At 42.2% G+C, this 17,746-nt stretch overlaps 2 protein-coding genes across 7 annotated transcripts in view; one reads left to right on the forward strand and one right to left on the reverse strand.

Annotated features, from left to right (window-relative positions):
- Nucleotides 1–17,746, forward strand: part of LOC109400229 (ankyrin repeat domain-containing protein 12) — a 469,219-nt gene that overhangs the window by 152,776 nt on the left and 298,697 nt on the right. The gene's annotated exons all lie outside the window — the stretch shown is intronic.
- LOC109416918 (uncharacterized) lies at nt 4,299–11,964 on the reverse strand. Of its 6 annotated transcripts, none has more exons than XR_009996614.1 (3): nt 4,819–11,964; nt 4,685–4,751; nt 4,299–4,619 (listed from the first exon to the last, which is right to left on the reverse strand). XR_009996614.1 is itself a non-coding variant. In XM_062847220.1 (3 exons), the coding sequence occupies exon 3, from the start codon at nt 11,135–11,137 to the stop codon at nt 5,111–5,113; it is 6,027 nt and encodes a 2,008-aa protein (XP_062703204.1). In that variant the 5' UTR covers nt 11,138–11,510; nt 11,576–11,642; nt 11,710–11,964; the 3' UTR covers nt 4,299–5,110. The 6 variants fall into 6 exon arrangements, 3 of the variants coding, with proteins under 3 accessions (XP_062703204.1, XP_062703202.1, XP_062703203.1); XM_062847220.1 differs by having other exon boundaries at nt 4,299–11,510; nt 11,576–11,642; nt 11,710–11,964; XR_009996612.1 differs by having other exon boundaries at nt 4,299–4,751.

Below are 17,746 nucleotides of genomic sequence, written 5' to 3' on the forward strand. Positions count from 1 at the left end.
AAGCTGTGAAACCATAGGTTTTTATTAAAAAATGCAAGAAAAAAAAATCCTTAAAAAATAGCTCCCATATGTCTAATTTGGCCTAATTGTCCAAAATGGAAATAAAATTTAAGAATATGGCCAAAACTGACGCTAAGCTTCTATTTTGGCCAGTGCTACTTTTAATACAAATATCAAGTATAGCATCAAGCAGGTTTCATAGGATTTTTGTTTCTTTTTTTTAATAAAATGATTTCCCTTAGACTGGCTAAAACCAGTACTCGTACCTTTTATTTTGTTATGATTTTCAAAACAAAATGGTTTTATAAATTTCATTTGCAAAATCCATGAAGATCTTTTCGGCAATTTAATTTAGATTGATTCAGAAAATCTTTTGTGTTTTACTGTATTTGTATTTATTTTTCTTAACACTACTTCGGCAATTCCTTTGGAAAGTTGCTTGAAAATGTCTCCAAAAAAATTGTTGCTTCAATATTTTTTTGTGAAATTTATGCAGCTTGTTCTTTGTGAACTTGCACTCTTAAGACATATCTGAACTGGGGATTTTTTTTTTATTACCGCACGGGTTTGGGCTGAAGGTTCTCAGATTTTCAGGCAACTCAGGTGAAAATTGTTTGTTTCCCCTGACACTACTTACTTTGAAAAATCATAACTCAAGAACTAAGCATCGTTCATAGAAACAAAGTTTTTTTTAGGAAATAAAAGCATATTTTCACAGAAATAAAAAAAAATGATCTGGATAAAAATTTTCACAAAATTATCCACCTTTGAGAAAGTTTATGAAGAAAAGCCGGAAAAGCTATGCACGAACTTGCGGAAAATTTTCAAAAAAATAGTTTGAAAAGAAAATTTTATAAGCTTTGATTGCTAAAATTTTTGTAATGTTTTTTTTTTCGTTCCTGGTTATGGTCAATTTTGTGAAAAATTACCAAGGGCTTGCTTACATGGTAATTTTTCACAGAATTGGTCTTAACTCAGGAAAGATAAAAAGTGCATTCCTAAAAAAACATTTTTTTCCGGCTTTTCTTTATGAGTTTTCTCAAGGGTGGAACATTTTGTGGAAAACTTTTATCCTCGTCATATTTTGTTTTTTGATTTCTGAGAAAATATGCTTTCATTTTCTATAAAAAAAATGTTTCTACGATGCTTAGTTCTTGAGTTATGATTTTTCAAAGAAAAGGCTTATATGGCACATGTGGACATTTTTCAACAAAACTGGCAATCACGCAAAAATGAAAAAAGTGCAATCCGAAGCTTTCAGCGATTTAAGATTGTAAAAAAACAGCCTCAAAATTTTTTTTTGAAAATTTTCCACGAGTTCGAGCATAATTTTAACGGCTTTTCTCTTCTCACCTGAGGAAAATGTTGAGGAAAACTTTGTCCAGTTTTTTTCTTTTTTGGATTTCTGAGAAAATTTTCTTTAATTTTCATAAAAAAACTTTGTTTCTACGATGCTTCGTTCTTGAGTTTTCTTTTTATAGTTAGTAGTGTCAGAGGAAAAAAAATCCAACTGAGTTCTCCGGGAAAATAGGCGGGCAACATCTTTACAAATTCCTACCGGTTTTGTCTTGAAATTTCTTTCATTGTTTTCGAAATTTTCAAAAGGCCAGCTGCTTTTTTATTTTTTTTCGCATTATTGTTTTAGGAATTCCTTCCGCAATTTTTTCTTGACCCCATCGGTTGTTCCTTTCCATATTTTTTATTCAATTCCTTCGGAAATTCAGAAGTTTCCTATTGAAATTATTGAACTAACTTTTGCACACATTTGTTTTGGATAGAATTTGCAAAGGAGTTGTGGTTTCCTAAAAAAAATGCTGAAGGAATAGGAAAATGGAATTGTCATTTCTATTTCCAAAGGAGTAGTTATGAAAACTGTTTGAGAAAAAAATCCGAAGAACGGCCAGAGAAATTCCCATTGCTGAGGGAGTTTTCATATAATCTGCCGAAAAAAAAATCAAAAGATGTTGCTGGATACCTATGAGAGTTGCCGAAGGAACTTAAGGAAACTCGGAAAAAGATTGCAATGTATTGCCAACGAGGTTTCAATGTAAATTTTTGGAAGCATTTACGAATATTTTTTTTTTTTTTGAAAGATCTCCCAAAGAAAATGCTGAAGGAATTTCAGAAATCTATCTCAAAACAATTGCTCTAGGAATTAAAAAAAATCGAAATGAGTTTTCAAAGATAAAACAAGAGAAACTAAAAAAATACTGAGGAACTCCTCATGGAAACAGTTGAAGGGTCTTCCGAAAGAATAATCAAAGGAGTTAGCGAATAAATTTCCAAAGCTATTTTCGAAGGAAATGCCAAAGAAATTTTGAAACAATTTCCATATGTTTTCAAAGAAATTCCCAAGAACTCCTCAAAGATATATGCGTGAAAAATTTTCAAAGGAATTGTCAATGAAATTGGTAAAGATAGTTTCGAAACAAGTTCGAAAGGAATTGCCGAGAACATGCTTAAAAAAACTACCACAGATTTTTCCAAAAGCAACATTGAAGAATCCACGAAGAAAATGTTTGAAGAATTCTTGGGAATGGCATGTATAGCTCTTTAAATGGCAAGGATTTTTTAAATGAACTAACGAAATATTCCTCTAAGAAACCACCGACGGAATTCCAAAAAAACATTGATGTAGAAAGTTTCAAACGAGTTATAGAAAATCTGCCCGAACAAATTGCTTAGCAAATTAAGGAATTGTCGGAAAATTTCCAAACAAATTTGCTAAAAAAATCCTTAAAGCTTTGGCGAAATAATTACTAAAGGCATTACCGAAGAAATTTCCAAAGGAATTTCCGGATAAGATTTGCAAAAAAAAAAAGAATTAAAAAAATCCTGAAGCAATTAAAAAAATGCTTGAGAAATTCCCAAAATGATAGGCCAAAGAACTCCCGTAACAACTTTCGAAGGGTTTGCTGATGAAATTGCTAAACAATTGCTTACTTTACTTGAGGTGGAGTTGTCCAGGCGGATGAATAACTGGAGAAATTTTCAAAGCATGTGCCGTAAGATACATAAAGTTTTAATAATATTCTATTGTTCTTTGAATTATGAATGTAGCGCTACAGACATTTGATTGCCTATATTCAATTATAGTTTTTACACTAACGGCTGAGATCGCTTTAGATCAGAGATGCCAGATATACAGATTTTTAACCTTCTATACAGACAAGATACAAAATACAGAAAAATGCAGATTTCTTCAGAAAGCATAAAAAATGAAGTTATTTTCAACAAATTCAATGGAAACTTTATAAATTTCTGCTTTAGCTTTAAAAAAATTATGAAAATTTGTACATTTTCACACATGTTTTAGAAAAACAAAAACCAGGAAAAATTTTAAACCGTCAAAAAGTAGTACATTTTTGTTAGTTTCTTTTGAAATCTAGGACTCTCGGTATCTGCTATACCCTGAAAAGTGGCGATACAGAAAAATCTGTATAGATACAGATTTTTGATGAAAATAATCTGGCATCTCTGCTTTAGATACCAAATCTTCTGTTTTGTATTCTGTATTTACTAACTGTTGGAGGATATTTAGGATTGTTATATGAACGTTCAACATCATGCAGATCATGTTTCTTAAAGTAGTAAATTTTAACTGTCAATTTCTTCCTTCTTTCTCTGAGTTTCAGTTCAAATTGTTCTTCGATGTCAGTCAGAAAACATTGAGTCAGAAACAATTGAGTATCACAATTCCTCCAAGGGCGTTTCAGGCAGTATTGGGAATACTCACTTGCAAGAGTGATACTCACTTCCTTCTATCTCAGTCCAGAAGCATGCTATCAAAAAATGATGTTTGAATGGCGTTTAGATTATAATTTAGTCCAAGAGTTTGCCGAATAAATTAAAGATCACAGACGCATACCAAAGTTGTGAGAGAGCTGTGAGCACAAGGTGAGTAAAATTCTTGTAATTTATACTCACCTTGTGCTCACAGCTCTCTTACGGTTTTGGCATGTGTCTGCAACCTGCACTTTATTCCGCAAACTTTTAGATAAAACTACAACCTAAAAGCCCTTCAAATATCATTTTTGCAAGCATGCTCCTGGACTGTGATAGAATCAAGTGAGTATAAATTTTCGCAAGTAAGTATTCCCAACACTGGTTTGGGGAGGTTTCCGAGGGTTTTTAGGGAGCTTCTATGCAATGAGCTTCACGGGTGTTTGGGTGGGTTTTCAGAGGCGTTTCAATGCGTTTCAGGAGCTTTAAGAGGGGATTTATGGGGATCCACAGTCTTTCAGGTGAGCTTCCCGGTTGTTTCTAATGCGTTTCAGTGCCGTTTCAGAGCATGTTGGAAGTTGCCAACGAATTGCACGGGATAATTTCCGAGATAATAATACCGGTGGGAACAACCGGAAACACAGGTTTTACGTTCGTAATCGGAGTATTATTATATTCCTGAAATGGTATATCATATCCTGAATTAGCTAACATTTCGGGCAGATACTAATTCGGTTCGATGCCGCTCAATGATAATCTATAGTTCTTAAAATTTTAACCATTTGTACTCACGTTTAGTCCCGCTGTGCAAGGTGTACGGGCATATTACTGGGCACTTAGAACGAGAATCGAGGTTGATGCTTTTTGGGTACTGACAATTCTAGCGTATATCCGTGCTGAAACAGCATTGTGTAAATAGTTTGTACATAGTTATGTTCACTAATTAGTTAATAACAATTACCTTGCATGTATGATAAGAATATTGTAGCTTTTAGGTTAGAGGTAATTCACTTGGATATAAACCAACACTACTAGAGAAAAATAAGTTTCAATAATATCAATATAGCACTATTTCAAAGAAATATTATTAATTACCTATCCACACTTCAAATACGGAATAATTGATATAGAAAAGTATATAATTTAGTTTCAACAATGAGTTGGTTTGCACTATCTGATTTCACGTGAGTGGTCTTCTATACATTGCTATTGTACTTACAATATCATTTGGCTCTATGACGTTTGGCCAACGTCCTCGGGAGAAAAGGGGCTGACTATACCTGTCTACAGTAGTATGAGTACGTTGTTATTGTTGGATGGAGAGGTGCGCATCTACGCCAGAGGCGTAAGTAACACTCCCCCCAGGTACGCCGATGCTCTGGTCGGCTTACGGTTCATCGCGCCGTACATCCAATACGGCCAGCTTAGCTACGGGACGTTCAAAAACTCCAGCCGCAGTCCGCACGGTTGCCGACCTGATTTGGTTGTCCTTCTGGTTGACGCTGGTTACGATGATCCTACCCTTCGGCCAGCAGTTACGTGGCAGTTTAGGATCAACAATCACTACAACATCTCCAATCGCTATCGGCTTTGTATCGGCATACCACTTCGTTCGACGTGTGATCTCCGGCAAATAGTCGGTCAACCAACGCTTCCAGAATCGGTTGGCCAGTTGTTGAGACATTTTCCAGGTCCGCCGAAGAGTCACTCCGGTGTCGTCTAGGGTACATAACGGCTTCGTTCCGTCAGATGAGCCCACGAGGAAATGATTTGGAGTGAGTGCGGGTGCCGATTCATCATCGACCGGTACGTGCGTCAGAGGCCGAGAGTTAACGGTGTGTTCGATCTCAACTAGAAGGTTGCGCAGCACTTCGTCGTTGGGCTTGTGTGGAGGACGAATTGCCGCCAGATTACGCTTAACGATACCTATCAAGCGTTCCCAGCTGCCTCCCATGTGGGGTGACGCCGGGGGGTTGAACTTCCAGGTCGTTTCGGTTCCGCAAAACTCCTTCATCATCTCGTCTTGGTTGATCGTCGTGGCCAGCTCTACTAATTCACGACTTGCTCCGATGAAGCAAGTTCCGCGATCGCTGTAGATGGTCTTTGGTGTACCTCGGCGTGCTACAAAATTGCGAAGACCCATGATGCAGGAGTCGGTACTTAACGTATGTACCACTTCGATGTGGATCGCGCGTATGGTCAGGCACGTGATCAACATTCCCCATCGTTTTTCCACTCGGCGGCCTACGACGACTTCCATTGGCCCGAAGTAGTCGACGCCAATATGGGTGAAGGGTCGAGCGGAGGCATCGAGTCGCTCAGGCGGCAGTTCGGCCATCATTGGAGGTTGCGGAACGGCACGGTAGTTTTTGCAGTGTTGGCAATTGAAGCGTACCTTTGCGTAGGTTGCTCGAAGCCGAGGTATGCAGTACCTCTGACGGAGTTCATTTATTGCGGTTTCATGGTTCTGGTGATTATATTTATTGTGATAGTGTGCGATTATGAGTTTGGTGGTGTGGTGGTCACGTGGAAGGATGATCGGATTTTTGGAGTCTTCGATGGCTTGGGCACAGGCAGAGATTCTTCCTCGCATCCGCATCAACCCGTAGTCGTCCAACAAAGGGCTTAGCTTGAATAGGGAACTGTTCCTGGGTATGGATTTCGTCGAGTCTAGAAGGATAGCTGTTTCTTCTGGGTATACTTCACGTTGTGCTTGTTGGATTATGTAGCGTTCAGCAAGCTGGAGTTCCTCTGTGGATGGAGGACCACAAAGGATAGGTTTCCGTTGCATTTTTAATCGGCAGTTTGCAGGGAAACGATGAACTAGTGCGGCTACCTTTAGCATCCGCTTCCAGCTGGAGACGTTGATCGCAGGGTCCGGCAAGGTAAAGTGAGTTAGCAGACGTGGACGAAGTTCGGTATCTGTCTTGCCACCTTTCACTGATTGGCACGGCCATGCTTCTTCTGGCAACCGCAGAAAGTCCGGGCCGATGAACCATCTCGACTCTGAAGTCATGTCTGGAAATTTCTCCCATTTTGTCGCGTCGTCTGCCACATTGAGCTTTGTCGGGACCCACCGCCACTGGTTCTGCTCTGTAGTCTCCAGGATCTCGCTGACTCGGCAGGCAACGAAAGGTGTATAGCGACGGTGGTCCGAATGCAGCCAGCAGATGACGTCCCTAGAATCCGAGTGATAGAATCGCTTGCTGACGTTGAAGGTCAAGGAATCGTTAACTGTTTGGGATAGTCTTGTGCCAATAACCGCTGCCATGAGCTCGAGTCTCGGAATCGAGTGATATCGTAAGGGAGCTACTCTTGTTTTGGCAGCTACTAGACAGCACCAGACGACTTCATTCCGGACGAATCTCAGGAAGCATGCAGCAGCCATGCCGTTTTCGCTCGCATCAACGAAGGTGTGCAGCTGAACATCGTCGTATGCAGGATTCACGTGGGGACGGAAACATCGTTGTATTTGGACTTGCTCAACTTGGGGCAGGACCTGCAGCCAACTACGCCACTTGATGAAGGCGTTGTCATCGATTCGATCGTCCCACTGGATGCCGCTTCGCCAAATTTCTTGTAGCAGGATCTTGAGGAACATTAGAAAGGGTGCGATGAGCCCAAGGGGGTCGAATATCGTCATGAGAACCCGGAGAACTTCTCGTTTTGTAGGCTGACGGAGATCTTTCCACAAATCTTGGTCGTAACGGTTCCAACCGACTTTGAAGGTGAAAACGTCGGCAGCTGTACACCACCACATCCCAAGCACCTTTTCGGCTGTCATTTCTGGCGAGAGGTCCAAACTCTTCTCCTCGGCGCTACTGCCGTGAAGAGCTTCTAATACACGTTGCGAATTGCTGGTCCAATTTCGGATTTCGAATCCGCCCTGCGAATGCACGAACCTGACATCCTCCGCGAGTTTAATAGCCTCCTCTTCGGTGTCGACGCTCACGAGCATATCGTCGACGTAGTGCTGCTTCTCGATGACTTCCACAGCTTCTGGATACTCTTCATCGAAGCGCTTGGCGTTCAAATTCATTGCGTACTGTGCACTGCTAGGGGAACAGCAGGCGCCAAATGTCATGACGCACATGACGTATACAGCTGTTTTTCCATCTTCGTCTCTCCAGTAGAATCGCTGGCAATGTTGATCGTCTTTTTGAATGCGAACCTGGTGAAACATCTCACGTATATCACCTGTCAGCGCTACGGGATGCTCACGGAAGCGGATCAGCACGGTGAACAACGAAGAAAGATTGTCAGGACCTTTCAATAAAGCGGAGTTCAATGATACTCCGAAAGCCTTGGCTGCCGCATCCCAAACTATTCTCACCTTCCCTGGTTTGTTTGGGTTAGTTACCGGGAACACTGGGAGATACCAAACGCGTTGAAAAGCTTGTTGCAGCTCGTCATCGGATAGTTTTCGTACGTAGCCTTTGGCCAGGTGATCCGCCATCTTTTCCCTCAACGTTTTGGCAAGCGTGTCGTCCTTGCTCATGCGTTTTTCGAGGCACTGGAACCGACGATGAGCCATTCCTTGACTGTCCGGTAAACGAGTGGTTTCGTGACGCCAAAGCAGACCAGTTTCGTAGCGTTCCCCCGTGAATTTCGTCAACGACTGGAGAAGAGACTGCGCGCGCTGATCATCGACGGAAAGAAGCGCTCTGTTCGGTTTCATGATCCCCAAGCTATCTAGCGCGAAGTAGTCTTTGATAACCTGGTGTAGATCCTCATCTGCCTTGTTGTGGTCCTCGCAGGATCCAATGTGGTAGATAGAGTGCACTGGGCTGGTTGCAGACTCTGATGTTTCTCCGCCACACACTGTCCAGCCTAAACGGGTTTTAATGGCGACAGGGTCCTTCGGCTTCCCTTCGCGGCACTTCAGAGCGAGACTGAGATGTTGGTTCTTGAGTCCAATCAGAATCCGCGGTCGGACATTTCGGTACGAATCGATTGGAAGTCTTTGCAGGTGTGGATATAGCGTTGACAGTTCATCGATGTTCAGGGTCTGGTACGGCAGAAGAAGCTCGTTCACTGTGCGTGCACCGCTGATAGCGAAACTTCTAGCTCCACTGTGAACACCGGCTATCTCCAGTTCAACGATCTTGGACTTCACTTCTTGCCGTTGAGTGCCACCGGTCCAGTGCAGACAAAGCGATCGTACTTCCCCATCCAGTTCTAGTTCATCGGCTAGCTCTTCATCGAGTAACGTAAGATCGGAGCCATCGTCAAGGAAGGCGTATGTACGGATCGATCGGTGTTTACCATGCAGCACTACCGGAAGGTAGCGAAACAGTACGTCGCTTGATTTAGCCTGGTGCGTGTGGCAACCGTGCGCTGTTGAGCTGGAGCCGGCCTTTGGGGATTCGTTAGTTTCCGCCGCTGAAGACACTGCTGTTGAAGAGGATGGCGCTACCGGAGTAGCTGACGATGGCTGTTTTTGATCGTTGTGCAGCAACGCATGGTGCTTGAACTGACATCCGTTCTTACCGCATAGCTTAGCCTGGCATAATCCATTGTGACGGCAGAGGCAGCGACGACACAGTGCAAAGTCTCGAACTACAGCCCAACGTGTGTCTCGAGAATAGTCAAGAAAGCGCTTGCATTTTTCTACTGTCTCACAAGTGCCCTTGCAAACGATACAGTCGCCGCCTGGGCTGGGATTCTTTCCACTCGGAGGATTCGGTGGGCGTGGTTCCGCCGAAGTGCTCTCGGAATGAGCGTTTACGAAGGCTTTTTTTGTATTACGGCTGTCGCACCGCATTGGTCGTGTATTCGTGATGGACGGAATATTCACTGCACTGGCAGCTTCGGCGAGAGAATACATCCAGGTGCTAAATGCTGCTAGGTTGACTCCGGGCAGAGAAATCCTGTACTGCGCCCAATTTAGCTTGATCGTTGGAGGTAACTTGCTCACAAGCTGATGTAGGAGGGTGGTGTTGTACAGATATTCATCTAGGCCGCAGGCGTCCACGGTCGCACAAAAATTCTCCACATTTACGGCGAAGTCCACCAGAGTTTCCAGCTTATCTTCTCTTATGGCCGGCAGGGAGTTGATTTTTTCTACAAGTGTGTGCACGATGGCTTCTGGCTGCCCAAACATCATTCTCAGGGTCTTCAGCACACCGGGAACGTTCGAAGGATGTACTAGACGGCTCTTCACTGCTTCGAAGGCTCGCCCTTTGAGGCTTTTCTGCAGTCGGTAGATGTTCTCTTCGTTCGTAAAGCCGCACATTGCCGTGGTGTTGTTGAACGTCGCTATGAATAACGGCCAATCCTCGGGGTTGCCGGAAAACTGGGGCAGATCCTTGGAAACAGCCTGCCGGGCCGCCAACTGCTTCTTGGTTAACGGGCAGCAATCTTCTTCACGTTCTGTAACACGGTTGACGAAGTGTGGGACTTCTCGGTGCACGCTGCGTTGTTCTTCAACGAATGACCTACATCTGAGGTTGCCCGGGGAATTGGCGCCAAGATCAAAAGGTTCGTGTTGGGCTGACCGCTGATCTCCCTGCTGCGAGCGGTGACTCGATTGCGCTCGGGGACGCCATTCGCTTACGGCATCCGACACGCTGTTAACATCAGATCCTCTCTCACTAACCATCTCCTCCAGCAGCCTATATTTCTCCTCCAGGTAGGCTTGTTCTTGCTCCAGCTTCTTCGCGTTCAGGATCCTCTCCTCTTCAAGCTTCTGCAGCTTCAGCTTGGCAAGAGATTGTGAGGACCTACTAGATGCTCGGCTGGACGCGTGGGATACGACAGACCTCGCTTTTCCGAAGCTTGTCGGTGGTTTTTCGCCAGTTTCTTTTGGTGATGCCTGGTGGCTACCACGTGCCGACGACTTATTGTTCCCCTTCGTCGGTTGCTTGTCGATCTCCTTCGATTGCAGTAAGTTGGCTCCTCTCAGCTGCTTCTGGTCCGCAGGTGGTTGCTCGGATGTATGGGATCTTCCTTTCGGCGCCGCCTTCTTCTCGTTCCTCTTACTTTCCGCCTGTCCACCAACCTTGCTAGCTTTCGACGTTTTGGGAGTTAGCGGGTCATCTTGCTCTTGAAGAGGTGGAAGGTTCAGCTTGTCGCTATCGAGTTCTGCAGCAAGCTTCTTTTTGGCGCCACCATCACACGGGTTCACCAGCCACTCCGGAACCTGCTCCACATTCGCACAATCCTTACAACTCCAGGGATCGTTTTCGATGGCTTGGGTAACTCCCACGCAGGAGAAGTGGAACCACTTCAGACATTTGTCACACCTCACCATTTCATCCGAATCATCCGTACGGCAAACTCTGCACGACCGACCAGGAAAGGACGCCTCTGGTTCCACTGTTTCGTCGGTGACCACCACTTTCACACCACCAATTGCACCACTATCACTACCGCCGGCATTACTGCCTTTATTTGACCGACCTCGACCCGACATGACCGAATATGACTGCGTATACTCGTCGTAAACGAATATAATAAGTTGTTGGAAGTTGCCAACGAATTGCACGGGATAATTTCCGAGATAATAATACCGGTGGGAACAACCGGAAACACAGGTTTTACGTTCGTAATCGGAGTATTATTATATTCCTGAAATGGTATATCATATCCTGAATTAGCTAACATTTCGGGCAGATACTAATTCGGTTCGATGCCGCTCAATGATAATCTATAGTTCTTAAAATTTTAACCATTTGTACTCACGTTTAGTCCCGCTGTGCAAGGTGTACGGGCATATTACTGGGCACTTAGAACGAGAATCGAGGTTGATGCTTTTTGGGTACTGACAATTCTAGCGTATATCCGTGCTGAAACAGCATTGTGTAAATAGTTTGTACATAGTTATGTTCACTAATTAGTTAATAACAATTACCTTGCATGTATGATAAGAATATTGTAGCTTTTAGGTTAGAGGTAATTCACTTGGATATAAACCAACACTACTAGAGAAAAATAAGTTTCAATAATATCAATATAGCACTATTTCAAAGAAATATTATTAATTACCTATCCACACTTCAAATACGGAATAATTGATATAGAAAAGTATATAATTTAGTTTCAACAATGAGTTGGTTTGCACTATCTGATTTCACGTGAGTGGTCTTCTATACATTGCTATTGTACTTACAATATCATTTGGCTCTATGACGTTTGGCCAACGTCCTCGGGAGAAAAGGGGCTGACTATACCTGTCTACAGTAGTATGAGTACGTTGTTATTGTTGGATGGAGAGGTGCGCATCTACGCCAGAGGCGTAAGTAACAGAGCATTTAAATGCGTTTATGAGCGTTTCGGTCGTTTCAAGGGGCTTCCTGTGCTGTCAAATGAGCTTAACGGGGGTTTCATAGCATTCCGGAAGGTTTCGGAAAGATTTTAGGGGGCTCAGCTAAGTTTGACGGAGATTACAGGGGGCTTCAAAGGCGTTTCAAGGCGTTCTAATGCATTTCAGTCGGTTTCAGAGGGGTCTTAGGTTTTTATTGGCTTCACTGCCCCTCATGTGAGCTTCACGGGGGTTTCACGGTTTCAGAGATATTCCAATACGTTACAATGCGTTCCAGGGCGTTTCAGGCGATTTCAGAGAAGTCTTGGGGGCTCTCAGGTGCAGCTCACAGATGAACTTCATGGGGGTTTCAGGGGAGTTTGAGAAGAGATTAGAAGGCGCTTCAAGGCCTTACAATGCCTTTAAGAGAATTTTAAAAGTTTTCAGAGTAGTCAGAGGGGCCTCACGGGCTTTCCGGTAATTTTACAAGGAATTCAGGGGGGTTACAGAGGCGTTACCATGCGTTTTGGGGCATTTCAGAGCATTTCGAAAGGTTTCGGAAGTATTTTAGGGGGTTTCATACGTTCTCAGATGAGTTTCTTGGGCCCATGGGGATATCTGGAAGGTTTCAGAGGCGTTTCAAGAGATTTCAGAGGGTTGTTTTTGGGGCTTTACAGGTTGTCAAATTATCTTAACGAGGGTTTTACAACAAATTAAAGGCGTTTCAGGAGGTTTTAGAGGGTTTCACATGCTCGCGGTTGAGCTTCACGGGGGTTTCAGGAAAGTTTCAGAAGACTTCAGAGGCCTTATAAGGCGTAACAAAGCATTTCAGGACGTCTCAAAGTATTTCAGAAGGTTTCGGGAAAATTTTATGAGGCTTCATAGGCTCTCAGGCAAGTTTTACGGAGATTTCTGGGGGATTTCAGAGGCGTATCAAGGCGTATCAGTGCGATTCAGGAAATTTCAGGAGGTTTTAGTGGGGTCTTAGGCTATTTTAAGGGCCTTCACAGGCTCTCATGTTCGCTTCATGGGGTTTTCAGGGGGTTTCAGGGGCATTTCAAGTTGGTACAATGCATGTCAGGATTTTTCAGGAGATTTCAGAGAACTCTTCCCAAGTAACAATTTCATTGTTGATTGGTTTTCTTTGATTTTATTAGGGTTTTATTACAGCAATAATTAAAACTCACAGTTTTATGACTGCTTTTATGAAAACCATTGATAAAATGTTTTATAGTATACTTGAAGATATCCATTAAGACAGATTTTAAGAGTAAACAAAGCTTTCCGATATGTAAACCATCTAGCAATCATTATTACCACAATAAAACTGTTAAGTGTTTAGTGGTTCCAGCACCACCAAGCGGACAATGTTGTTTTCAGTTGTTGGTTTGGTGACTGATGAATTATCTATGAAATTTTGCGAATTTTGATGTGTCTTACGGCAAGGTCATACAATCTGTGAGAATTGGCCACATTCCCGGGGTCCCGGGAATCAGTTCCGGGACCACCAAGTGGCCAATCTTGCTTCTGGTTTCTGGCATGGTCACTGATGTATTCTCCAAAAAATCTACAACTTTTGATATGTCGCACGGCATGGATTCACCATATGTGTGAAATGGTCCCTATCGGGGTCTCCAGGAAGCCGTACCGGGGCTTCAAGATTTAGTCCCGTGGCCACCTGATAGCCAAAACATATCTGGTCAGTTGGTTTAGTGATTGGGGCAGTTTGAAGCCTTTTTTTCTGGTGCATTTGGGTCTCCAAACATTCCAATCAGCTGCATTTTGCATAATTTATTGCGAAAAATACACTCCTGCGAAAATGGCCAAACCAAGGTCCCTTTGGCGTCGATTCCAAGTGGCCACATCCGACCGAACCTTAGTTTTGAGCCGGATCCCTAACGATAATTTTGAGTACAAAAACTTGATTATTTTATTAAGAAATGACTGTGAAATCGTTGTACTAAATCCGGGTCAATATGACCCGAACACCTTAAACGTAACTTTTTTTAAACACCTTCGGAAGGTTAATTTTATGATTCTGCAACGCCAATATTCACGGTAGAATTGAATGCGTACAAGCCTACCAACACAATAACCACTAAAATATTACTTTGAAATGACTATGACTTCTACTTACGAATGATGTATCGTCCTGACCTTTACGTGCCATCGAAGAAGCTTCTCTGCATCTTGAGCTGTCAAAGTTTTTGTTGAAAAAAAAAACAACAACAATCGAGAATGGGAATTTTTTCAACTAGGTTTTAAAACGGTTTTATTGCTACTCTTAATGCGGTTTGCAAAAGCACTCCGAAAGCAGTCCACTTAGCCGCAAGATGCTCTTAAAGTGGTTATCAAGAGGTTTTGATGTAAAAATCAGTTTTATGGCAAGTTTTATAAAATTGGTCATGAAGATCTTTTAAAGAGCCAAACAAAACTTAAAATGTTACTCGGGTTGGGCTCTCAGGTAACGTTCTCAAAGAGACTTCACGAGGGTTTCTTGCGAGTTTTGGGGGGTTTCAAAGGCGTTACAAGGCGTAACAATGCTTTTCAGGACGTTTTCAGAGATTTCATAGGAGTCTGAGGTGGCTCCACAGGGTTTCGGCTGAGATTAGGAAGTTTTGAGGTGACTTCAAATACGTTTTAGGGCATTTCAGAACGTTTCAGAATGTTTTTGAGTAACTTTAGCGGGCCTGTGAAAGGCTCTAAGGTGAGTTTTACAGGGATTCCAGGGGGGTTCTGATGCGCTACAATGTGTCTCAGGGCGTTTCAGGAGATTTGAAGGAGGGGGGCTTCACTGGCCCTCAGATGAGCTTCACGGGAATTTCAGGGGAGTTTGAGAGGTCTTTTAAGGCGTTACAATACGTTTCAGTGGTTTTCGAGACGTTTAATGAGGTTTCGGAAAGGTTTTAAATGACTTCTGGGACGTTTCAATGTGTTTCATGGTATGACAGGGCGTTTCAAGAGGTTTCAGATGAATTTCAGAGCCAGTCGAGCATCTCTGAATAACCGGGAATGAATGAAAGGAGAAGAACACAAAAGATGAGAAACAGAATCAATTAAAGTGGAAGATAATGATAGAATAAAGAGATAAAGAGACAAAGTGACAGCGGAAGAATGAAATGCAACAGAAGTGAAGTGCCATTTTAACGATTCCTTCCAAAACAAATCCGAGACTTTCATCGCAAGCTTCCTCATCCTGGCTCACAGCAGCCAGCCCGGCTGAATTAGTTTCGGTCAACGGAACGAACTCGCGTCAACTAGCAACAAAGGGCGACCGACGAACATGTATTCGCACCGCGCCCGGCTATACAAGAGTTGAATGGTAATCGGAATGTGACTTCGTGACCTGCATCGAAATTTAAGATACTGTATCGGAGAGCTGACAGCAGCAACAGTAGCAGCAGCGTGGTGCTCAAGAGTGTGATTTTATTGCAACCGATCATCATCATCATTGTTGGCGCGTTTGTTGTGCTTGGGCTATCGCCATACAATTGCTTCAGGTTGAGATGTGCGTGAGGGTAAGTTTTGAACGGCTGCAATCAAAGTTATCGAATCAGGGGGCTCGTGTAGCAGGATTGAGTTTCATTAATGAAATGTTCACGATATAAAGATAAACAAGTGTTTGGGAAAACTATCGGTTTTCGTTCTAACAGTGTGATTAAATGTGGGGGAAACAGGTGACTTTTGATGCTGTTTGGATACAGTTCAATTAAAAGCATGATAAGAGGCTGTTCGTTCATAAACCGCGTCGACCAAAATTTGGTTCATAATCATTTTTTTTTTAATTTGTATGGAGCGTAGACTTTGGTCAGACCCCCCACATCCCAAAAAGTCTACGTGATTTATGAACGGCCCCTAAGGAAAGCGTTTTGTCAATAAGCTTTTTTCTTTCTTAAAATTATAAGTTGTACGTACATGGTAACGTTTTCCCATTGAATTTGATAGAAGTTGACTGGGCATTTATCAACAATTCGACAAAACAAGATAATTGTTTGTTGAAGTTAACAGAGTTCTTGAAACAGCTTAATGAAGTTTATCTGTCAAAACACAAATTTCTTTGAAATCGGTATGATGTAGCCAACACGAAAAAACGCATTTCAATTCCCACCAAGCTGATTTCGCTGACCTTTTTCTGCGACAAAACCGATGCTAACGATGATGATTCGACAGAAGTCTCTTTCTTTTTCATTCCGATTCAACATCCCCGCGTTTGTCAACCTATTGTTTGAGAGCTTCCCGGAATGTGTCATTTGAAAGTCGAAATGATCAACGAACATGATTTCATCGGAAATCACGTTGATTTTTGGAGCGCCCTTCCGGCACAAAATGTCTTTTGTATTCATCGCAGCATCTTCCAAATTCTTCGCCAAATTATCCTAATTTCTTCGCAGCAGCAGCCAGCCAGCCACCCACCGCACCACCACCCGCATCGAACGACATCGACAATGACAGCAATATACATTTTCATAAAACGAATTACCGATGTAATACAAGCCGGCTGCTCGTTAGAGCAGCTAGCCCACCAGTATACAGTTCGGATTTTTTTCCCGTGCCTTCCAAGTTTCGTCTAAAGAGGAGGCTCGTGCTAGCACGTCTTGATGCTTTTCATTTTCGCGATGACTGCTGCTATTCATCTAAAAAAATCAATCGCTTCCAGCCATCCGCACCCGTCCTGTGTACTTCCCCAAATTTGCAACAGCCAGAACAACAACAACAACATTAACGACGGCGCAGCAGCAACAGCTACAAAAAGTTCTTCAAAACAACTTTGGGGATCGATCGGTTGGTTGGTTGGTCGGATGGTTGAATGTTGCGAGATGGCTCCAGGGGATGTGTTCATCATTTCCTAAAGCACATCATCGAATGGAATAAAAAAGCGAACTGGAATTAGAAATCATGTACAGTGAGATGTTGCCTTTCTGATTGCTTTCTATTTTACGACTCTTAAACATACATATATACATTAATTCCGACAAAACGTAGGGTTTTTTATATCTAATTCCCGTCTAACTAAGCACCGACCAATAAGGATCGAGTTTATTCTTGTACCTCGCCTTATCCCGACTAGGAGATTCTAACAAAAATATAATATAATTATAACAAACCATGATATGTATAACTCATTGTGATATAATCATGTTTAACATCATTGATGTTTAAAAATATTATAACTCAATTATATCATATTATGTTATAAATGTTGTTCAATAACTCATTGTGAAATAATTTAGTTCTGATTCTTTGACATTCAGATCATTATTTTACACAATTGTATCAAACTAGTTTTCTTGAAGATAAAATTTATATCATAATATGTTATGTCTTTGTTCTGATTATAACAAAGTATGTTGTTATTTTGATTAGACCGGTGTACTTTTTGTTACAGTTTTAGTTATTTTAACATCATCCTGCATCTAGTTTATAACAAAATAAGTTATAGAAAAATTTCATATCATCATAACACAATGTGTTATAAATTTGATATATTTTTCTAGTCGGGATGCCTCATGGCCAATTTGGTATTCATTACTTATTTATAAATAAGCTTTCATATCATGCAAGAAAATATTGCGAAAGAACTACACTACTGTCTTTTAAATAATAAGATTGAATGATTATCCCTCGAATTACGTCTCCGTCTAGTTCACGTCTAATTCGGCCACAACCTGAATAAAATTTCTGACACACCTTCTACGTGACACTATGGTACCAAAAATGATAAAAACATATGAACTGAACGTAGGTGTTTATTCGAAAAGTCTGTCAAATTCTTCACAATCA

This window comes from Aedes albopictus, chromosome 1 (genome assembly GCF_035046485.1).
Source record: "Aedes albopictus strain Foshan chromosome 1, AalbF5, whole genome shotgun sequence".
Lineage (NCBI taxonomy): Eukaryota > Metazoa > Arthropoda > Insecta > Diptera > Culicidae > Aedes > Aedes albopictus.